We start from the raw sequence: 24962 nt of genomic DNA on the forward strand, positions 1-24962 counted from the left end.
CTTTTGGTAACTTTATATAAGATGCTGCTGCTAAATACATGACCCCGCTACAGTATAGGGAGGTAACAATATGGAGTTGGGTCCATTATTCCATTTATAATTACACTTGTTCAATATATTACAACTCTTTGGTATAGCGTCGCCATCCGGCGTCTGTCCATGGGAGGCCCTAGAACTCCCGGGCTTCCTGCAGCTGGGTCTGGTACTCCTCCTGCGAGGGGTTCTCTGGGCACTCGTATCCATTGTTTGGGGGGCGCAGGGGGTGGATCCGGCTCCAATCACCTTTGCACAGAATCCAAGGCAGAACATCTGCCTTGTAATGAAGTTCAGGAGAGAACTCTGCACTGATGAGGTTGGGGATCCCAGCCGCCCGTCCACGGGTCACCAGTCTTAGAGCATGGTCGTAGCAGCAATGCTGAGCGCCCAGACTGCTGCTGTCCCTCGAGAGTAAAGAACGCAAACAGAAGCGAGCTCCAAGATTGTAAATATCCAGTCTCTCCCGCACACCGCTAGCATCGCGCCAGCGGAAACTGCGGGCCAACTTCTCATCCCGCAGCACCAAGGAACTGTACACCACCTCCGAGGGGTAGAAACACGGGCAACTGGGCAACTCTGTCAACACCCGCTGCAGATAATTACTGAGGAACTCACTCTTACAGGTCAGCCACCGCTCACAACTGTCCTGGGAGCCTGCGGGAAGAAGAGAGGAGCAGAGCAATAAGACGAGAGAGAAAGGAAGAAGAGGGCAATAAAAAAGCATGAGCTGCGGCAGAGGAGACAGCGAATAGAGAAGCTTGAGACGAGGAAAAGAGAAGCATGAGACGAGGAAAAGAAAAGAGAAGCATGAGACGAGGAAAAGAGAAGCATGAGACGAGGAAAAAAAAAAGAGAAGCATGAGACGAGGACGAGGAAAAAAAAAAAGAGAAGAATGAGACGAGGACGAGGAAAAGAAAAGAGAAGCATGAGACGAGGAAAAGAGAAGCATGAGACGAGGAAAAGAGAAGCATGAGACGAGGAAAAGAGAAGCATGAGACGAGGAAAAGAGAAGCATGAGACGAGGAAAAGAGAAGCATGAGACGAGGAAAAAAAAAAGAGAAGCATGAGACGAGGACGAGGAAAAAAAAAAAGAGAAGAATGAGACGAGGACGAGGAAAAGAAAAGAGAAGCATGAGACGAGGAAAAGAGAAGCATGAGACGAGGAAAAGAGAAGCATGAGACGAGGACGAGGAAAAGAAAAGAGAAGCATGAGACGAGGAAAAGAAAAGAGAAGCATGAGACGAGGAAAAGAAAAGAGAAGCATGAGACGAGGAAAAGAAAAGAGAAGCATGAGACGAGGAAAAGAGAAGAGAAGCACGAGACGAGGAAAAGAAAAGAGAAGCACGAGACGAGGAAAAGAAAAGAGAAGCATGAGACGAGGAAAAGAAAAGAGAAGCATGAGACAAGGAAAAGAGAAGCATGAGACAAGGAAAAGAGAAGCATGAGACGAGGAAAAGAGAAGCATGAGATGAGGAAAAGAAAAGAGAAGCATGAGACGAGGAAAAGAAAAGAGAAGCATGAGACGAGGAAAAGAGAAGCATGAGACGAGGAAAAGAAAAGAGAAGCATGAGACGAGGACGAGGAAAAGAAAAGAGAAGCATGAGACGAGGAAAAGAGAAGCATGAGACGAGGAAAAGAGAAGCATGAGACGAGGACGAGGAAAAAAAAAAGAGAAGAATGAGACGAGGACGAGGAAAAGAAAAGAGAAGCATGAGACGAGGAAAAGAGAAGCATGAGACGAGGAAAAGAGAAGCACGAGACGAGGAAAAGAGAAGCACGAGACGAGGAAAAGAGAAGCACGAGACGAGGAAAAGAGAAGCATGAGACGAGGAAAAGAAAAGAGAAGCATGAGACGAGGAAAAGAGAAGCATGAGACGAGGAAAAGAAAAGAGAAGCACGAGACGAGGAAAAGAAAAGAGAAGCACGAGACGAGGAAAAGAAAAGAGAAGCATGAGACGAGGAAAAGAGAAGCATGAGACGAGGAAAAGAGAAGCACGAGACGAGGAAAAGAGAAGCACGAGACGAGGAAAAGAGAAGCATGAGACGAGGAAAAGAAAAGAGAAGCATGAGACGAGGAAAAGAGAAGCATGAGACGAGGAAAAGAAAAGAGAAGCACGAGACGAGGAAAAGAAAAGAGAAGCACGAGACGAGGAAAAGAAAAGAGAAGCATGAGACAAGGAAAAGAGAAGCATGAGACAAGGAAAAGAGAAGCACGAGACGAGGAAAAGAGAAGCACGAGACGAGGAAAAGAGAAGCATGAGACGAGGAAAAGAAAAGAGAAGCATGAGACGAGGAAAAGAGAAGCATGAGACGAGGAAAAGAAGAGAGAAGCACGAGACGAGGAAAAGAGAAGCACGAGACGAGGAAAAGAGAAGCATGAGACGAGGAAAAGAGAAGCATGAGACGAGGAAAAGAAAAGAGAAGCATGAGACGAGGAAAAGAGAAGCATGAGACGAGGAAAAGAAAAGAGAAGCACGAGACGAGGAAAAGAAAAGAGAAGCATGAGACAAGGAAAAGAGAAGCATGAGACAAGGAAAAGAGAAGCATGAGACGAGGAAAAGAGAAGAGAAGCATGAGACAAGGAAAAGAGAAGCACGAGACGAGGAAAAGAAAAGCATGAGACGAGGAAAAGAGAAGCATGAGACGAGGAAAAGAGAAGCATGAGACGAGGAAAAGAGAAGCATGAGACAAGGAAAAGAGAAGCATGAGACAAGGAAAAGAGAAGCATGAGACGAGGAAAAGAAAAGAGAAGCATGAGACGAGGACGAGGAAAAGAGAAGCATGAGACAAGGAAAAGAGAAGCATGAGACAAGGAAAAGAAAAGAAGCATGAGACGAGGAAAAGAAAAGAGAAGAATGAGACGAGGACGAGGAAAAGAAAAGAGAAGCATGAGACGAGGAAAAGAAAAGAGAAGCACGAGACAAGGAAAAGAAAAGAAGCATGAGACGAGGAAAAGAGAAGCATGAGACGAGGAAAAGAAGCATGAGACGAGGAAGAGGAAAAGAGAAGCATGAGATGAGGAAGAGGAAAAGAGAAGCATGAGACGAGGACGAGGAAAAAAAAAAGAAGAATGAGACGAGGAACAGAAAAGAGAAGCACGAGAAGGAGGAAAAGAAAAGAGAAGCACGAGACGAGGAAAAGAAAAGAGAAGAGAAGCATGAGACGAGGAAAAGAAAAGAGAAGCATGAGACGAGGAAAAGAAAAGAGAAGCACGAGACAAGGAAAAGAGAAGCATGAGACAAGGAAAAGAGAAGCACGAGACAAGGAAAAGAGAAGCACGAGACAAGGAAAAGAGAAGCATGAGACGAGGAAAAGAGAAGCATGAGACAAGGAAAAGAGAAGCATGAGACGAGGAAAAGAGAAGCATAAGACGAGGAAAAGAGAAGCATGAGACGAGGAAAAGAGAAGCATGAGACGAGGAAAAGAAAACAAAAGCATGAGACGAGGACGAGGAAAAGAAAAGAGAAGCATGAGACGAGGAAAAGAAAAGAGAAGCATGAGACGAGGAAAAGAAAAGAGAAGCATGAGACGAGGAAGAGGAAAAGAAAAGAGAAGCATGAGACGAGGAAAAGAAAAGAAGCATGAAACGAGGAAAAGAAAACAGAAGCATGAGACGAGGACGAGGAAAAGAAAAGAGAAGCATGAGACGAGGAAAAGAAAAGAGAAGCATGAGACGAGGAAGAGGAAAAGAAAAGAGAAGCATGAGACGAGGAAAAGAAAAGAAGCATGAGACTAGGAAAAGAAAAGAAGCATGAGACGAGGACGAGGAAAAGAAGCATGAGACGAGGAAAAGAAAAGAGAAGCACGAGACGAGGAAAAGAAAAGAGAAGCATGAGACGACAAAAAGAAAAGAGAAGCATGAGACGAGGAAAAGAAAAGAAGCACGAGACGAGGAATGGAAAAGAAAAGAGAAGCACGAGACGAGGAAAAAAGAAAAGAGAAGCACAAGACGAGGAAAAGAAAAGAGAAGCACGAGACGAGGAAAAGAAAAGAGAAGCACGAGACGAGGAAAAGAAAAGAGAAGCACGAGACGAGAAAAAGAAAAGAGAAGCACGAGACGAGGAAAAGAAAAGAGAAGCATGAGACGAGGAAAAGAAAAGAGAAGCATGAGACGAGGACGAGGAAAAGAAAAGAGAAGCATGAGACGAGGAAAAGAAAAGAGAAGCATGAGACGAGGAAGAGGAAAAGAAAAGAGAAGCATGAGACGAGGAAAAGAAAAGAAGCATGAGACGAGGAAAAGAAAAGAAGCATGAGACGAGGACGAGGAAAAGAAGCATGAGACGAGGAAAAGAAAAGAGAAGCACGAGACGAGGAAAAGAAAAGAGAAGCATGAGACGAGGAAAAGAAAAGAAGCACGAGACGAGGAATGGAAAAGAAAAGAGAAGCACAAGACGAGGAAAAGAAAAGAGAAGCACGAGACGAGGAAAAGAAAAGAGAAGCACGAGACGAGGAAAAGAAAAGAGAAGCACGAGACGAGGAAAAGAAAAGAGAAGCACGAGACGAGGAAAAGAAAAGAGAAGCACGAGATGAGGAAAAGAGAAGCACGAGACGAGGAAAAGAAAAGAGAAGCACGAGATGAGGAAAAGAAAAGAGAAGCATAAGACGAGGAAAAGAAAAGCATGAGACGAGGAAAAGAAAAGAGAAGCACGAGACGAGGAAAAGAAAAGAGAAGCACGAGACGAGGAAAAGAAAAGAGAAGCACGAGATGAGGAAAAGAGAAGCATGAGACGAGGAAAAGAAAAGAGAAGCACGAGACGAGGAAAAGAAAAGAGAAGCACGAGACGAGGAAAAGAAAAGAGAAGCACGAGACGAGGAAAAGAAAAGAGAAGCACGAGACGAGGAAAAGAAAAGAAGCATGAGACGAGGAAAAGAAAAGAGAAGCACGAGACGAGGAAAAGAAAAGAGAAGCATGAGACGAGGACAAGGAAAAGAAAAGAGAAGCATGAGACGAGGAAAAGAAAAGAGAAGCATGAGACGAGGAAGAGGAAAAGAAAAGAGAAGCATGAGACGAGGAAAAGAAAAGAAGCATGAGACGAGGAAAAGAAAAGAAGCATGAGACGAGGAAAAGAAAAGAGAAGCACGAGACGAGGAAAAGAAAAGAGAAGCACGAGACGAGGAAAAGAAAAGAGAAGCATGAAACGACAAAAAGAAAAGAGAAGCATGAGACGAGGAAAAGAAAAGAAGCACGAGACGAGGAATGGAAAAGAAAAGAGAAGCACAAGACGAGGAAAAGAAAAGAGAAGCACGAGACGAGGAAAAGAAAAGAGAAGCACGAGACGAGTGAAAGAAAAGAGAAGCATGAGACGAGGAAAAGAAAAGAGAAGCATGAGACGAGGAAAAGAGAAGAGAAGCACGAGACGAGGAAAAGAAAAGAGAAGCACGAGACGAGGAAAAGAAAAGAGAAGCACGAGACGAGGAAAAGAAAAGAGAAGCATGAGACAAGGAAAAGAGAAGCATGAGACAAGGAAAAGAGAAGCCTGAGACGAGGAAAAGAGAAGCATGAGACGAGGAAAAGAAAAGAGAAGCATGAGACGAGGAAAAGAAAAGAGAAGCATGAGACGAGGAAAAGAAAAGAGAAGCATGAGACGAGGAAAAGAAAAGAGAAGCATGAGACGAGGACGAGGAAAAGAAAAGAGAAGCATGAGACGAGGAAAAGAGAAGCATGAGACGAGGAAAAGAGAAGCATGAGACGAGGACGAGGAAAAAAAAAAGAGAAGAATGAGACGAGGACGAGGAAAAGAAAAGAGAAGCATGAGACGAGGAAAAGAGAAGCATGAGACGAGGAAAAGAGAAGCACGAGACGAGGAAAAGAGAAGCACGAGACGAGGAAAAGAGAAGCACGAGACGAGGAAAAGAGAAGCATGAGACGAGGAAAAGAAAAGAGAAGCATGAGACGAGGAAAAGAGAAGCATGAGACGAGGAAAAGAAAAGAGAAGCACGAGACGAGGAAAAGAAAAGAGAAGCACGAGACGAGGAAAAGAAAAGAGAAGCATGAGACGAGGAAAAGAGAAGCATGAGACGAGGAAAAGAGAAGCACGAGACGAGGAAAAGAGAAGCACGAGACGAGGAAAAGAGAAGCATGAGACGAGGAAAAGAAAAGAGAAGCATGAGACGAGGAAAAGAGAAGCATGAGACGAGGAAAAGAAAAGAGAAGCACGAGACGAGGAAAAGAAAAGAGAAGCACGAGACGAGGAAAAGAAAAGAGAAGCATGAGACAAGGAAAAGAGAAGCATGAGACAAGGAAAAGAGAAGCACGAGACGAGGAAAAGAGAAGCACGAGACGAGGAAAAGAGAAGCATGAGACGAGGAAAAGAAAAGAGAAGCATGAGACGAGGAAAAGAGAAGCATGAGACGAGGAAAAGAAGAGAGAAGCACGAGACGAGGAAAAGAGAAGCACGAGACGAGGAAAAGAGAAGCATGAGACGAGGAAAAGAGAAGCATGAGACGAGGAAAAGAAAAGAGAAGCATGAGACGAGGAAAAGAGAAGCATGAGACGAGGAAAAGAAAAGAGAAGCACGAGACGAGGAAAAGAAAAGAGAAGCATGAGACAAGGAAAAGAGAAGCATGAGACAAGGAAAAGAGAAGCATGAGACGAGGAAAAGAGAAGAGAAGCATGAGACAAGGAAAAGAGAAGCACGAGACGAGGAAAAGAAAAGCATGAGACGAGGAAAAGAGAAGCATGAGACGAGGAAAAGAGAAGCATGAGACGAGGAAAAGAGAAGCATGAGACAAGGAAAAGAGAAGCATGAGACAAGGAAAAGAGAAGCATGAGACGAGGAAAAGAAAAGAGAAGCATGAGACGAGGACGAGGAAAAGAGAAGCATGAGACAAGGAAAAGAGAAGCATGAGACAAGGAAAAGAAAAGAAGCATGAGACGAGGAAAAGAAAAGAGAAGAATGAGACGAGGACGAGGAAAAGAAAAGAGAAGCATGAGACGAGGAAAAGAAAAGAGAAGCACGAGACAAGGAAAAGAAAAGAAGCATGAGACGAGGAAAAGAGAAGCATGAGACGAGGAAAAGAAGCATGAGACGAGGAAGAGGAAAAGAGAAGCATGAGATGAGGAAGAGGAAAAGAGAAGCATGAGACGAGGACGAGGAAAAAAAAAAGAAGAATGAGACGAGGAACAGAAAAGAGAAGCACGAGAAGGAGGAAAAGAAAAGAGAAGCACGAGACGAGGAAAAGAAAAGAGAAGCATGAGACGAGGAAAAGAAAAGAGAAGCATGAGACGAGGAAAAGAAAAGAGAAGCATGAGACAAGGAAAAGAGAAGCATGAGACAAGGAAAAGAGAAGCATGAGACAAGGAAAAGAGAAGCACGAGACAAGGAAAAGAGAAGCATGAGACAAGGAAAAGAGAAGCATGAGACGAGGAAAAGAGAAGCATGAGACGAGGAAAAGAGAAGCATGAGACGAGGAAAAGAGAAGCATGAGACGAGGAAAAGAGAAGCATGAGACGAGGAAAAGAAAACAAAAGCATGAGACGAGGACGAGGAAAAGAAAAGAGAAGCATGAGACGAGGAAAAGAAAAGAGAAGCATGAGACGAGGAAAAGAAAAGAGAAGCATGAGACGAGGAAGAGGAAAAGAAAAGAGAAGCATGAGACGAGGAAAAGAAAAGAAGCATGAAACGAGGAAAAGAAAACAGAAGCATGAGACGAGGACGAGGAAAAGAAAAGAGAAGCATGAGACGAGGAAAAGAAAAGAGAAGCATGAGACGAGGAAGAGGAAAAGAAAAGAGAAGCATGAGACGAGGAAAAGAAAAGAAGCATGAGACTAGGAAAAGAAAAGAAGCATGAGACGAGGACGAGGAAAAGAAGCATGAGACGAGGAAAAGAAAAGAGAAGCACGAGACGAGGAAAAGAAAAGAGAAGCATGAGACGACAAAAAGAAAAGAGAAGCATGAGACGAGGAAAAGAAAAGAAGCACGAGACGAGGAATGGAAAAGAAAAGAGAAGCACGAGACGAGGAAAAAAGAAAAGAGAAGCACAAGACGAGGAAAAGAAAAGAGAAGCACGAGACGAGGAAAAGAAAAGAGAAGCACGAGACGAGGAAAAGAAAAGAGAAGCACGAGACGAGAAAAAGAAAAGAGAAGCACGAGACGAGGAAAAGAAAAGAGAAGCATGAGACGAGGAAAAGAAAAGAGAAGCATGAGACGAGGACGAGGAAAAGAAAAGAGAAGCATGAGACGAGGAAAAGAAAAGAGAAGCATGAGACGAGGAAGAGGAAAAGAAAAGAGAAGCATGAGACGAGGAAAAGAAAAGAAGCATGAGACGAGGAAAAGAAAAGAAGCATGAGACGAGGACGAGGAAAAGAAGCATGAGACGAGGAAAAGAAAAGAGAAGCACGAGACGAGGAAAAGAAAAGAGAAGCATGAAACGACAAAAAGAAAAGAGAAGCATGAGACGAGGAAAAGAAAAGAAGCACGAGACGAGGAATGGAAAAGAAAAGAGAAGCACAAGACGAGGAAAAGAAAAGAGAAGCACGAGACGAGGAAAAGAAAAGAGAAGCACGAGACGAGGAAAAGAAAAGAGAAGCACGAGACGAGGAAAAGAAAAGAGAAGCACGAGACGAGGAAAAGAAAAGAGAAGCACGAGATGAGGAAAAGAGAAGCACGAGACGAGGAAAAGAAAAGAGAAGCATAAGACGAGGAAAAGAAAAGCATGAGACGAGGAAAAGAAAAGAGAAGCACGAGACGAGGAAAAGAAAAGAGAAGCACGAGACGAGGAAAAGAAAAGAGAAGCACGAGACGAGGAAAAGAAAAGAGAAGCACGAGACGAGGAAAAGAAAAGAGAAGCACGAGATGAGGAAAAGAGAAGCATGAGACGAGGAAAAGAAAAGAGAAGCACGAGACGAGGAAAAGAAAAGAGAAGCACGAGACGAGGAAAAGAAAAGAGAAGCACGAGACGAGGAAAAGAAAAGAGAAGCACGAGACGAGGAAAAGAAAAGAGAAGCACGAGACGAGGAAAAGAAAAGAAGCATGAGACGAGGAAAAGAAAAGAGAAGCACGAGACGAGGAAAAGAAAAGAGAAGCATGAGACGAGGACGAGGAAAAGAAAAGAGAAGCATGAGACGAGGAAAAGAAAAGAGAAGCATGAGACGAGGAAGAGGAAAAGAAAAGAGAAGCATGAGACGAGGAAAAGAAAAGAAGCATGAGACGAGGAAAAGAAAAGAAGCATGAGACGAGGGAAAAGAAAAGAGAAGCACGAGACGAGGAAAAGAAAAGAGAAGCATGAAACGAAAAAAAGAAAAGAGAAGCATGAGACGAGGAAAAGAAAAGAAGCACGAGACGAGGAATGGAAAAGAAAAGAGAAGCACAAGACGAGGAAAAGAAAAGAGAAGCACGAGACGAGGAAAAGAAAAGAGAAGCACGAGACGAGGAAAAGAAAAGAGAAGCACGAGACGAGGAAAAGAAAAGAGAAGCACGAGACGAGGAAAAGAAAAGAGAAGCACGAGATGAGGAAAAGAGAAGCACGAGACGAGGAAAAGAAAAGAGAAGCACGAGATGAGGAAAAGAAAAGAGAAGCATAAGACGAGGAAAAGAAAAGCATGAGACGAGGAAAAGAAAAGCATGAGACGAGGAAAAGAAAAGCATGAGACGAGGAAAAGAAAAGCATGAGACGAGGAAAAGAAAAGCATGAGACGAGGAAAAGAGAAGCATGAGACGAGGAAAAGAGAAGCATGAGACGAGGAAGAGGACAGGTGAGGAATGGACAGAAAAGAAAAAGTAGGAGGAGTGGCAGAGGAAAATAAAAGAGGAGAAGCATAAGATGAGAAAAAGAAAAGCATGAGATGATGAGGAGGACAAGAAAAAGATATAGATATGTCGACGCAGAGGACAAACAGATGAGGAAGAGAAAAGCATGAGATGAGGCAGAAGAGAACAAGAAAAAGAAGGATAAGACGAGGTAAAAAACAAACAGATGACGAAGAAACAAAAGAAGCATGAGATAGGGCAGAGGAGGATAAAAAGAAGCATAAGACCAGGCAGAGGATGAAAAAAGAAAGAATGATAGGATGAGGCAGGGGATGAGAAAGAGAGAGAAGGATAAGACGAGGCAGAAGAAGAGAAGCAGAAGACGAGACAGAAGGAGAAGAGGAGTCAAAGGACGAGAAAGAAAAGGATAAGATGAGGCAAAGGACAAGGAAAAGAGAGAAGGATAAGACGAGGTAGAAGAAGAGACGGGTAAGAAGAAGCAGAAGACAAGACCCAAGAAGATGAGTCAAAGGATAAGATGAGGCAAAGGACAAATATGAGAAAGAAACAAAAGAAGCATGACATAAGGCAGAAGAGGATAATAAGAGGCATAAGACGAGGCAGAGGACAAGAAAAGTACAAAAGGTTTAGGCAAAGGATGACACAGAAAAATAAAAAAAGCATGAGATGTGACAGAGGATGAGAAAAAGAAAGGAAAATAATAGGATGAGGCAGGGGATAAGAAAAAGAGGGAAGGGTAAGAAGAGGCAGAGGACGAGAAAAAGAAAGAAGGATAAGACAAGGCAGAAGAAGAGGAGGGAAAGAAAAGGCAGAGGACGAGAAAGAATGATAAGATGAGTCAGAGAAAGAGAAGGATAAGACGAGGCAGAAGAATAAGACGAGGCAGAGGACGAGAAAAAGAGAGAAGGATAAAATGAGGCAGAGGACGAGAGAAGGGAATAGGATATGACGAGGCAGAGGATGAGAAAAAGGATAAAATGAGGCAGAGGACAATACCAGAGAAGACAGGTAAAATATATACTCCGGCACACTAAAAGAATATTTGAAAAAGTCCAGTATGGTGCTGGAAATTTATTTTTCTATTATTTCATGTGCAGAGGAAGTCCTCGGCACGGGTGGAAACTTTCAAAGGCTGTCCAGGCCGTGGAAGGCTAACAGTAGTTCCATAAGCCTTCCACTTCCGGATGATGCTCCCAACAGTGGAGACAGGTAGGCCCAACTCCTTGGAAAGGGTTTTGTACCCCTTGCCAGCCTTGTGACCCTCCACGATCTTGTCTCTGATGGCCTTGGAATGCTCCTTTGTCTTTCCCATGTTGACCAAGTATGAGTGCTGTTCACAAGTTTGGGGAGGGTCTTAATTAGTCAGAAAAGGCTGGAAAAAGAGATCATTAATCCAAACATGTGAAGCTCATTGTTCTTTGTGCCTGAAATACTTCTTAATACTTTAGGGGAACCAAACAGAATTCTGGTGGTTTGAGGGGTTGAATAATAAATGACCCTCTGAATAAACTTTTCACCATTTAAAAAAAAATAAAAAAAGAAATAACATTCTTTTTTGCTGCATTTCACACTTCCAGGCTGATCTACAGTCCAAATGTCACAATGCCAAGGTAATTCCGAATGTGTAAACCTGCTAAATCTGCAGGGGGTTAAATACTACTTGTAGGCACTGTAGGTAGGTGACATTGTATTAGTCTCTCAGCCGTTACTAACATCACTATCCATATTTCAACAGATCTAATATGTCTAGCCGGAGATTTTATGAATACGATTGATCAGATTGGAGGCTGCACCTTCAGCTTGATTTGTGTATGACCGTTCCTTTGTTCCCCCAACATTTTGTCATGTTTATTGCATACGATCAAGATTCCTTTTTTCTTTTGCCAATTTGGAATTGTACAATGTATACGTGTGTATTCTGTACCTCGATTGTGAGGATCTCTAATTTTATTATATTTTCTATATTATGTTGATTAGATTGTTGTCCTTGAAGAAGAACCAAACGGTTCGAAACGTTGGACTATTTCTATGAACTTCCTCTGCACATGAAATAATAAAAAAAAAAATTCAGCACCATAGTGGACTTTTTCAAATATTCTTTTAGTGTGCCGGAGTATATATTTTACCTGTTTGACGTGTTTCTCCAGAGCACCTAATCACGATAGTGAGCCAGGTTTATCTTACTTTTGACTACCAGAGAAGAGACAAAACCAGAAAAGAGGAAGAAAATACGGAAGAAGATAAAGGATAAGCACAAAATAATGAGGAAGGTTGTAACATGAAACAGAAAGGACAGGAGAAGCATTAAACAAGGAGGAAGAGGCGAAGCAAAAAATCAAGAGAAGACGAGAACGTGCAACACAAAAAAGGAAGAGAGACGAAAGAAAGGATGAGGAGGGAGAAAGCTGGAGAAGCATGAAGTAAGGAGGAAGAGAACAAATGGAGCAAATCACAAGAGGAAAAGCATAAAACCAGGAGAAGAAAATGTGAGAAGAAAACAAAATGGAGGCTGGTGAGAGGCAAAAGATGAGACGAGAGAAGGAAGAAGATGGAGGCTGGTGAGAAGCAAAAGATGAGAGAAGGAAGAAGATGGAGGCTGGTGAGAAGCAAAAGATGAGACGAGAGAAGGAAGAAGATGGACGCTGGTGAGAAGCAAAAGATGAGACGAGAGAAGGAAGAAGATGGAGGCTGGTGAGAAGCAAAAGATGAGACGAGAGAAGGAAGAAGATGGAGGCTGATGAGAGGCAAAAGATGAGACGAGAGAAGGAAGAAGATGGAAGCTGATGAGAGGAAAAAGATGAGACGAGAGAAGGAAGAAGATGGAGGCTGGTGAGAAGCAAAAGATGAGACGAGAGAAGGAAGAAGATGGACGCTGGTGAGAAGCAAAAGATGAGACGAGAGAAGGAAGAAGATGGAGGCTGGTGAGAAGCAAAAGATGAGACGAGAGAAGGAAGAAGATGGAGGCTGATGAGAGGCAAAAGATGAGACGAGAGAAGGAAGAAGATGGAAGCTGATGAGAGGAAAAAGATGAGACGAGAGAAGGAAGAAGATGGAGGCTGGTGAGAAGCAAAAGATGAGACGAGAGAAGGAAGAAGATGGAGGCTGATGAGAGGCAAAAGATGAGACGAGAGAAGGAAGAAGATGGAAGCTGATGAGAGGAAAAAGATGAGACGAGAGAAGGAAGAAGATGGAGGCTGGTGAGAAGCAAAAGATGAGACGAGAGAAGGAAGAAGATGGAGGCTGGTGAGAGGAAAAAGATAAGAAGATGGAGGCTGATGAGAGGAAAAAGATGAGACGAGAGAAGGAAGAAGATGGAGGCTGGTGAGAAGCAAAAGATGAGACGAGGGAAGGAAGAAGATGAAGGCTGGTGAGAAGCAAAAGATGAGACGAGAGAAGGAAGAAGATGGAAGCTGATGAGAGGAAAAAGATGAGACGAGAGAAGGAAGAAGATGGAGGCTGGTGAGAAGCAAAAGATGAGACGAGAGAAGGAAGAAGATGGAGGCTGGTGAGAAGCAAAAGATGAGACGAGAGAAGGAAGAAGATGGAGGCTGGTGAGAAGCAAAAGATGAGACGAGAGAAGGAAGAAGATGGAGGCTGGTGAGAAGCAAAAGATGAGACGAGGGAAGGAATAAGATGGAGGCTGGTGAGAAGCAAAAGATGAGACGAGAGAAGGAAGAAGATGGAAGCTGATGAGAGGAAAAAGATGAGACGAGAGAAGGAAGAAGATGGAGGCTGGTGAGAAGCAAAAGATGAGACGAGAGAAGGAAGAAGATGAGACGAGAGAAGGAAGAAGATGGAGGCTGGTGAGAAGCAAAAGATGAGACGAGAGAAGGAAGAAGATGGAGGCTGGTGAGAGGCAAAAGATAAGAAGATGGAGGCTGATGAGAGGAAAAAGATGAGACGAGAGAAGGAAGAAGATGGAGGCTGGTGAGAGGAAAAAGATAAGAAGATGGAGGCTGATGAGAGGAAAAAGATGAGACGAGAGAAGGAAGAAGATGGAGGCTGGTGAGAAGCAAAAGATGAGACGAGAGAAGGAAGAAGATGGAGGCTGGTGAGAGGAAAAAGATAAGAAGATGGAGGCTGATGAGAGGAAAAAGATGAGACGAGAGAAGGAAGAAGATGGAGGCTGGTGAGAGGGAAAAAGATGAGACGAGAGAAGGAAGAAGATGGAGGCTGGTGAGAGGAAAAAGATAAGAAGATGGAGGCTGATGAGAGGAAAAAGATGAGACGAGAGAAGGAAGAAGATGGAGGCTGGTGAGAAGCAAAAGATGAGACGAGAGAAGGAAGAAGATGGAGGCTGGTGAGAGGCAAAAGATGAGACGAGAGAAGGAAGAAGATTGAGGCTGGTGAGAAGCAAAAGATGAGACGAGAGAAGGAAGAAGATGGAGGCTGATGAGAAGCAAAAGATGAGACGAGAGAAGGAAGAAGATGGAAGCTGGTGAGAAGCAAAAGATGAGATGAAAGAAGGAACAAGGTGGAGGCTGATGAGAAGCAAAAGATGAGACGAGAGAAGGAAGAAGATGGAGGCTGGTGAGAGGCAAAAGATGAGATGAAAGAAGGAACAAGGTGGAGGCTGATGAGAAGCAAAAGATGAGACGAGAGAAGGAAGAAGATGGAGGCTGGTGAGAGGCAAAAGATGAGATGAAAGAAGGAAGAAGATGGAGGCTGGTGAGAGGTAAAAGATGAGATGAGAGAAGGAAGAAGATGGAGGCTGGTGAGAAGCAAAAGATGAGACGAGAGAAGGAAGAAGATGGAGGCTGATGAGAAGCAAAAGATGAGACGAGAGAAGGAAGAAGATGGAGGCTGATGAGAAGCAAAAGATGAGATGAGAGAAGGAAGAAGATGGAGGCTGGTGAGAGGCAAAAGATGAGATGAAAGAAGGAAGAAGATGGAGGCTGGTGAGAGGCAACAGATGAGACGGAAGAAGATGGAGGCTGGTGAGAGGCAAAAGATGAGATGAGAAACCACAAAGATAGAAGAAGAGATAAGAAAACAAGATGAATCTGAAGAAGACAAAGGAAGAGAGCAAAAGTATAGGACGAGGAAAACAAACGGTGCAGAAAATTAAAGAGGTAAAAACATAAGTCAAAGAGAAAAGATGAACGAAGGGATGGAGGATGAGGAGGCCAGAGGAAAAGTGATAGAAGAGCACTGGAAAACTTGGAGGAAGATGAAGGTGTGAGGCTGTCCAGAAAGCCTAGAGAATGGGGGATGGAAAGAATTGCTGTCACCTGACTCTGGGCTTGGACCATTACTCTTTGCTGTGGTTGCCCACACAAGTGTTGAGTTCTCCACATCTTCTTCTCCTGGAAGGTGAGAACGGATCAGTATTTACCCCATGAGCTGATGATGGCCTCAACTCTCAGATATTTTGCCGTCTCACCTGGACACGGAGGAAGGTCACACACACGAGACTCTGTGGCCGTACAGGAATATCCGCAGGACCGAGTGCGTTTCTGATTCGGGCGACCGCACGTCGCGCTACAAGGAGACCAGGAACTCCAGTCTTCATCCTCGTAATCTGCAGAATCTCAAATATCTCAGAATTAAAACGGACTCTGAGCCAAGATACTGTAAACTGGAAGCATGAAGAAGGGTGGCCGGCCTCACCATAGAGATACTTGTCATCGGTGATCCAGTTGTCACTGGGTGTGCTGCGTTCATCATGGTCTCCTCCGCTCGGAACGTTGTCCTCCCACTCGTACTGTGACGAGTAGTCACCCACGTTCTCCGCCCGCATACTTCTGCTTGTCGTAGAAATTTCCAAATCGGGAAAGTCGTTATATTCCCAGAAGAGAGGCCAGAAAAGCTCATGCTGAGACCGCCACTCCGGATCCCCCCAGTCTGTGCGCATGTCCGAGAGATCCAGCTCTACCTCCGTCTGAGAATTGGGGTCCACTTCAATGGTCACCTAAAAGACAACGTCCCCCGATCAGACCAGGCCCATTAAGCCTCTGACTCCAACCTCTCAGACAGAGTTTACCTGAATATTGGGGTTCTCCGAGCTCAGGTTGGCCTGGGGTATACCATTCACGTCCAGGTGAAACCGGGAATCTGGTGTAGGAGGAATATCTGTCCCCAGCAAAAGGGACCCATCTAGGGGCCCCCTCCATAGAGCAGTCGCCGAATTATCCTGTCACAGAAACAATCAAGGGTTAAATAAGACAAATAATATCACGATCTAATCCCCAGATCACACGTCTGATCCTCAGAGCTGACAATCTAATCCACAGATCACACGTCTGATCCTCGGAGCTGACGATCTAATCCCCAGATCACACGTCTGATCCTCAGAGCTGACAATCTAATCCACAGATCACACGTCTGATCCTCGGAGCTGACGATCTAATCCCCAGATCACACGTCTGATCCTCGGAGCTGACAATCTAATCCACAGATCACACGTCTGATCCTCGGAGCTGACGATCTAATCCACAGATGACACGTCTGATCCTCGGAGCTGACGATCTAATCCACAGATGACACGTCTGATCCTCAGAGCTGACAATCTAATCCACAGATCACACGTCTGATCCTCGGAGCTGACGATCTAATCCACAGATCACACGTCTGATCCTCGGAGCTGACGATCTAATCCCCAGATCACACGTCTGATCCTCGGAGCTGACGATCTAATCCCCAGATCACACGTCTGATCCTCGGAGCTGACGATCTAATCCACAGATCACACGTCTGATCCTCGGAGCTGACGATCTAATCCACAGATCGCACGTCTGATCCTCGGAGCTGACGATCTAATCCCCAGATCACACGTCTGATCCTCGGAGCTGACGATCTAATCCACAGATCACACGTCTGATCCTCGGAGCTGACGATCTAATCCACAGATCACACGTCTGATCCTCGGAGCTGACGATCTAATCCACAGATCACACGTCTGATCCTCGGAGCTGACGATCTAATCCCCAGATCACACGTCTGATCCTCGGAGCTGACGATCTAATCCACAGATCACACGTCTGATCCTCGGAGCTGACGATCTAATCCCCAGATCACACGTCTGATCCTCGGAGCTGACGATCTAATCCCCAGATCACACGTCTGATCCTCAGAGCTGACGATCTAATCCCCAGATCACACGTCTGATCCTCAGAGCTGACAATCTAATCCACAGATCACACGTCTGATCCTCAGAGCTGACGATCTAATCCCCAGATCACACGTCTGATCCTCGGAGCTGACAATCTAATCCCCAGATCACACATCTGATCCTCGGAGCTGACAATCTAATCCCCAGATCACACGTCTGATCCTCAGAGCTGACGATCTAATCCCCAGATCACACGTCTGATCCTCGGAGCTGACAATCTAATCCCCAGATCACACGTCTGATCCTCAAAGCTGACGATCTAATCCCCAGATCACACGTCTGATCCTCGGAGCTGACGATCTAATCCCCAGATCACACGTCTGATCCTCGGAGCTGACGATCTAATCCCCAGATCACACGTCTGATCCTCAGAGCTGACGATCTAATCCCCAGATCACACGTCTGATCCTCGGAGCTGACGATCTAATCCCCAGATCACACGTCTGATCCTCGGAGCTGACGATCTAATCCACAGATCACACGTCTGATCCTCGGAGCTGACGATCTAATCCCCAGATCACACGTCTGATCCTCGGAGCTGACGATCTAATCCCCAGATCACACGTCTGATCCTCGGAGCTGACGATCTAATCCACAGATCACACGTCTGATCCTCGGAGCTGACGATCTAATCCACAGATCACACGTCTGATCCTCAGAGCTGACGATCTAATCCACAGATCACACGTCTGATCCTCGGAGCTGACGATCTAATCCCCAGATCACACGTCTGATCCTCGGAGCTGACGATCTAATCCCCAGATCACACGTCTGATCCTCAGAGCTGACGATCTAATCCCCAGATCACACGTCTGATCCTCAGAGCTGACGATCTAATCCCCAGATCACACGTCTGATCCTCAGAGCTGACGATCTAATCCCCAGATCACACGTCTGATCCTCGGAGCTGACGATCTAATCCCCAGATCACACGTCTGATCCTCGGAGCTGACGATCTAATCCCCAGATCACACGTCTGATCCTCGGAGCTGACAATCTAATCCCCAGATCACACGTCTGATCCTCGGAGCTGACGATCTAATCCCCAGATCACACGTCTGATCCTCGGAGCTGACAATCTAATCCCCAGATCACACGTCTGATCTTCGGAGCTGACGATCTAATCCCCAGATCACACGTCTGATCCTCGGAGCTGACAATCTAATCCCCAGATCACACGTCTGATCCTCGGAGCTGACAATCTAATCCCCAGATCACACATCTGATCCTCGGAGCTGACAATCTAATCCCCAGATCACACGTCTGATCCTCAAAGCTGACGATCTAATCCCCAGATCACACGTCTGATCCTCGAGCTGACGATCTAATCCACAGATCACACGTCTGATCCTCAGAGCTGACGATCTAATCCCCAGATCACACGTCTGATCCTCGGAGCTGACGATCTAATCCCCAGATCACACGTCTGATCCTCGGAGCTGACGATCTAATCCCCAGATCACACGTCTGATCCTCGGAGCTGACGATCTAATCCCCAGATCACACGTCTGATCCTCGGAGCTGACGATCTAATCCACAGATCACACGTCTGATCCTCGGAGCTGACGATCTAATCCCCAGATCACACGTCTGATCCTCGGAGCTGACGATCTAATCCACAGATCACACGTCTGATCCTCGGAGCTGACGATCTAATCCACAGATCACACGTCTGATCCTCGGAGCTGACGATCTAATCCACAGATCACACGTCTGATCCTCGGAGCTGACGATCTAATCCACAGATCACACGTCTGATCCTCGGAGCTGACGATCTAATCCCCAGATCACACGTCTGATCCTCGGAGCTGACGATCTAATCCCCAGATCACACGTCTGATCCTCGGAGCTGACGATCTAATCCACAGATCACACGTCTGATCCTCGGAGCTGACGATCTAATCCCCAGATCACACGTCTGATCCTCGGAGCTGACGATCTAATCCACAGATCACACGTCTGATCCTCGGAGCTGACGATCTAATCCCCAGATCACACGTCTGATCCTCGGAGCTGACGATCTAATCCACAGATCACACGTCTGATCCTCGGAGCTGACGATCTAATCCACAGATCACACGTCTGATCCTCGGAGCTGACAATCTAATCCCCAGATCACACGTCTGATCCTCGGAGCTGACGATCTAATCCCCAGATCACACGTCTGATCCTCGGAGCTGACGATCTAATCCCCAGATCACACGTCTGATCCTCTGAGCTGACGATCTAATCCCCAGATCACATGTCTCGTCCTCAGAGCTGACGATCTAATCCCCAGATCACACGTCTGATCCTCAGAGCTGACAATCTAATCCACAGATCACACGTCTGATCCTCAGAGCTGACAATCTAATCCCCAGATCACACGTCTGATCCTCGGAGCTGACGATCTAATCCCCAGATCACACGTCTGATCCTCGGAGCTGACGATCTAATCCACAGATCACACGTCTGATCCTCGGAGCTGACGATCTAATCCCCAGATCACACGTCTGATCCTCGGAGCTGACGATCTAATCCCCAGATCACACGTCTGATCCTCGGAGCTGACGATCTAATCCCCAGATCACACGTCTGATCCTCGGAGCTGACGATCTAATCCCCAGATCACACGTCTGATCCTCAGAGCTGACGATCTAATCCCCAGATCACACGTCTGATCCTCGGAGCTGACGATCTAATCCCCAGATCACACGTCTGATCCTCGGAGTTGACGATCTAATCCCCAGATCACACGTCTGATCCTCGAGCTGACGATCTAATCCACAGATCACACGTCTGATCCTCGAGCTGACGATCTAATCCACAGATCACACGTCTGATCCTCGGAGCTGACGATCTAATCCCCAGATCACACGTCTGATCCTCGGAGCTGACGATCTAATCCACAGATCACACGTCTGATCCTCGAGCTGACGATCTAATCCACAGATCACACGTCTGATCCTCGGAGCTGACGATCTAATCCACAGATCACACGTCTGATCCTCGGAGCTGACGATCTAATCCCCAGATCACACGTCTGATCCTCAGAGCTGACGATCTAATCCCCAGATCACACGTCTGATCCTCGGAGCTGACCATCTAATCCCCAGATCACACGTCTGATCCTCGGAGCTGACCATCTAATCCCCAGATCACACGTCTGATTCTCGGAGCTGACGATCTAATCCCCAGATCACACGTCTGATCCTCGGAGCTGACGATCTAATCCCCAGATCACACGTCTGATCCTCGGAGCTGACGATCTAATCCCCAGATCACACGTCTGATCCTCAGAGCTGACGATCTAATCCCCAGATCACACGTCTGATCCTCAGAGCTGACGATCTAATCCACAGATCACACGTCTGATCCTCAGAGCTGACGATCTAATCCCCAGATCACACGTCTAATCCTCGGAGCTGACGATCTAATCCCCAGATCACACGTCTGATCCTCGGAGCTGACGATCTAATCCACAGATGACACGTCTGATCCTCGGAGCTGACGATCTAATCCCCAGATCACACGTCTGATCCTCGGAGCTGACGATCTAATCCCAGATCACACGTCTGATCCTCGGAGCTGACGATCTAATCCCCAGATCACACGTCTGATCCTCGGAGCTGACGATCTAATCCCAGATCACACGTCTGATCCTCGGAGCTGACGATCTAATCCCCAGATCACACGTCTGATCCTCGGAGCTGACGATCTAATCCACAGATGACACGTCTGATCCTCGGAGCTGACGATCTAATCCCAGATCACACGTCTGATCCTCGGAGCTGACGATCTAATCCCCAGATCACACGTCTGATCCTCGGAGCTGACGATCTAATCCACAGATCACACGTCTGATCCTCGGAGCTGACGATCTAATCCCCAGATCACACGTCTGATCCTCGGAGCTGACGATCTAATCCCCAGATCACACGTCTGATCCTCGGAGCTGACGATCTAATCCCCAGATCACACGTCTGATCCTCGGAGCTGACGATCTAATCCCCAGATCACACGTCTGATCCTCGGAGCTGACGATCTAATCCCCAGATCACACGTCTGATCCCTCGGAGCTGACGATCTAATCCCCAGATCACACGTCTGATCCTCGGAGCTGACGATCTAATCCCCAGATCACACGTCTGATCCTCGGAGCTGACGATCTAATCCCCAGATCACACGTCTGATCCTCGGAGCTGACGATCTAATCCCCAGATCACACGTCTGATCCTCGGAGCTGACGATCTAATCCCCAGATCACACGTCTGATCCTCGGAGCTGACGATCTAATCCCCAGATCACACGTCTGAGCCTCGGAGCTGACGATCTAATCCCCAGATCACACGTCTGATCCTCGGAGCTGACGATCTAATCCCCAGATCACACGTCTGATCCTCGGAGCTGACGATCTAATCCCCAGATCACACGTCTGATCCTCGGAGCTGACGATCTAATCCCCAGATCACACGTCTGATCCTCGGAGCTGACGATCTAATCCCCAGATCACACCGTCTGATCCTCGGAGCTGACGATCTAATCCCCAGATCACACGTCTGATCCTCGGAGCTGACGATCAATCACGTCTGATCCTCGGAGCTGACGATCTAATCCCCAGATCACACGTCTGATCCTCGGAGCTGACGATCTAATCCCCAGATCACACGTCTGATCCTCGGAGCTGACGATCTAATCCACAGATCACACGTCTGATCCTCGGAGCTGACGATCTAATCCCCAGATCACACGTCTGATCCTCGGAGCTGACGATCTAATCCCCAGATCACACGTCTGATCCTCGGAGCTGACGATCTAATCCACAGATCACACGTCTGATCCTCGGAGCTGACGATCTAATCCACAGATCACACGTCTGATCCTCGGAGCTGACGATTCTAATCCACAGATCACACGTCTGATCCTCGGAGCTGACGATCTAATCCCACAGATCACACGTCTGATCCTCGGAGCTGACGATCTAATCCACAGATCACACGTCTGATCCTCGGAGCTGACGATCTAATCCACAGATCACACGTCTGATTCTCGGAGCTGACGATCTAATCCCCAGATCACACGTCTGATCCTCGGAGCTGACGATCTAATCCCCAGATCACACGTCTGATCCTCGGAGCTGACGATCTAATCCCCAGATCACACGTCTGATCCTCGGAGCTGACGATCTAATCCCCAGATCACACGTCTGATCCTCGGAGCTGACGATCTAATCCCCAGATCACACGTCTGATCCTCGGAGCTGACGATCTAATCCCCAGATCACACGTCTGATCCTCGGAGCTGACGATCTAATCCCCAGATCACACGTCTGATCCTCGGAGCTGACGATCTAATCCCCAGATCACACGTCTGATCCTCGGAGCTGACGATCTAATCCCCAGATCACACGTCTGATCCTCGGAGCTGACGATCTAATCCCCAGATCACACGTCTGATCCTCGGAGCTGACGATCTAATCCACAGATCACACGTCTGATCCTCGGAGCTGACGATCTAATCCCCAGATCACACGTCTGATCCTCGGAGCTGACGATCTAATCCCCAGATCACACGTCTGATCCTCGGAGCTGACGATCTAATCCCCAGATCACACGTCTGATCCTCGGAGCTGACGATCTAATCCACAGATCACACGTCTGATCCTCTTCGGAGCTGACGATCTAATCCACAGATCACACGTCTGATCCTCGGAGCTGACGATCTAATCCACAGATCACACGTCTGATCCTCGGAGCTGACGATCTAATCCACAGATCACACGTCTGATCCTCGGAGCTGACGATCTAATCCACAGATTCACACGTCTGATCCTCGGAGCTGACGATCTAATCCACAGATCACACGTCTGATTCTCGGAGCTGACGATCTAATCCCCAGATCACACGTCTGATCCTCGGAGCTGACGATCTAATCCCCAGATCACACGTCTGATCCTCGGAGCTGACGATCTAATCCCCAGATCACACGTCTGATCCTCGGAGCTGACGATCTAATCCCCAGATCACACGTCTGATCCTCGGAGCTGACGATCTAATCCACAGATCACACGTCTGATCCTCGGAGCTGACGATCTAATCCACAGATCACACGTCTGATCCTCGGAGCTGACGATCTAATCCAACAGATCACACGTCTGATCCTCGGAGCTGACGATCTAATCCACAGATCACACGTCTGATCCTCGGAGCTGACGATCTAATCCACAGATCACACGTCTGATCCTCGGAGCTGACGATCTAATCCCCAGATCACACGTCTGATCCTCGGAGCTGACGATCTTAATCCCCAGATCACACGTCTGATCCTCGGAGCTGACGATCTAATCCACAGATCACACGTCTGATCCTCGGAGCTGACGATCTAATCCCCAGATCACACGTCTGATCCTCGGAGCTGACGATCTAATCCCCAGATCACACGTCTGATCCCTCGGAGCTGACGATCTAATCCCCAGATCACACGTCTGATCCTCGGAGCTGACGATCTAATCCCCAGATCACACGTCTGATCCTCGGAGCTGACGATCTAATCCCAGATCACACGTCTGATCCTCGGAGCTGACGATCTAATCCCCAGATCACACGTCTGATCCTCGGAGCTGACGATCTAATCCCCAGATCACACGTCTGATCCTCGGAGCTGACGATCTAATCCCCAGATCACACGTCTGATCCTCGGAGCTGACGATCTAATCCACAGATCACACGTCTGATCCTCGGAGCTGACGATCTAATCCCCAGATGACACGTCTGATCCTCGGAGCTGACGATCTAATCCCCAGATCACACGTCTGATCCTCGGAGCTGACGATCTAATCCACAGATCACACGTCTGATCCTCGGAGCTGACGATCTAATCCCCAGATCACACGTCTGATCCTCGGAGCTGACGATCTAATCCCCAGATCACACGTCTGATCCTCGGAGCTGACGATCTAATCCCCAGATCACACGTCTGATCCTCGGAGCTGACGATCTAATCCCCAGATCACACGTCTGATCCTCGGAGCTGACGATCTAATCCCCAGATCACACGTCTGATCCTCGGAGCTGACGATCTAATCCCCAGATCACACGTCTGATCCTCGGAGCTGACGATCTAATCCCCAGATCACACGTCTGATCCTCGGAGCTGACGATCTAATCCCCAGATCACACGTCTGATCCTCGGAGCTGACGATCTAATCCCCAGATCACACGTCTGATCCTCGGAGCTGACGATCTAATCCCCAGATCACACGTCTGATCCTCGGAGCTGACGATCTAATCCCCAGATCACACGTCTGATCCTCGGAGCTGACGATCTAATCCCCAGATCACACGTCTGATCCTCGGAGCTGACGATCTAATCCCCAGATCACACGTCTGATCCCTCGGAGCTGACGATCTAATCCCCAGATCACACGTCTGATCCTCGAGCTGACACTCGCCGCGGCGGCCGGTCTCACCTGGGGCGGGCTGTGCAGCGGCTGTGGGCGCCCCCTCGGGCAGCTGCGGGCGGAGGAGCAGGAGCAGCAGCAGCCCGTGCATGGTCCGCACTCCCGGTCACTGGCGCCTCACGTGCTCCCCTGCGCGGATCCGGAGCCCCCATCTCCGCCGTTCTCCGGTCGCCTCCGATGCGGGGGGAGGGGCTATGACGTCACACAAATGTAAAGGGAGGGGCATGGTGGTGAACATGAATGAGAAGCCGGGGGAGTGGGCGGAGCCGGCGACACAGAAGGTATATAAGGAAAATCCTGAGGGGAGAACGGGCAAGAAAAGGCACACCACCGGGGAGCGAGAGACGGCGGACAGACGGGAACCGGACAACACCGGGGAGAGAGAGGACAACAACCGGGGAGAGAGAGGACAACACCGGGGAGAGAGAGGACAACACCGGGGAGAGAGAGGACAACACCGGGGAGAGAGAGGACAGACGGGAACCGGACAACACCGGGGAGAGAGAGGACAGACGGGAAACGTACAACACCGGGGAGAGAGAGGACAACACCGGGGAGAGAGAGGACCAACACCGGGGAGAGAGAGGACAACACCGGGGAGAGAGAGGACAACACCGGGAGAGAGAGGACAACACCGGGGAGAGAGAGGACAACACCGGGGAGAGAG

At 47.4% G+C, this 24962-nt stretch overlaps 1 protein-coding gene across 1 annotated transcript; it reads right to left on the minus strand.

Moving 5' to 3' along the window:
• On the minus strand, positions 1-24489 carry ISM2 (isthmin 2). Its single transcript, XM_075329569.1, has 6 exons — positions 24308-24489; positions 15730-15881; positions 15357-15657; positions 15130-15267; positions 14978-15052; positions 1-690 (listed from the first exon to the last, which is right to left on the minus strand). Exons 1-6 carry the CDS (start codon positions 24384-24386, stop codon positions 170-172), a joined length of 1266 nt encoding a protein of 421 aa, XP_075185684.1. The 5' UTR covers positions 24387-24489; the 3' UTR covers positions 1-169.
• Positions 24490-24962: the final 473 nt, after the last annotated feature.

This window comes from Anomaloglossus baeobatrachus, chromosome 12 (genome assembly GCF_048569485.1).
Source record: "Anomaloglossus baeobatrachus isolate aAnoBae1 chromosome 12, aAnoBae1.hap1, whole genome shotgun sequence".
Lineage (NCBI taxonomy): Eukaryota > Metazoa > Chordata > Amphibia > Anura > Aromobatidae > Anomaloglossus > Anomaloglossus baeobatrachus.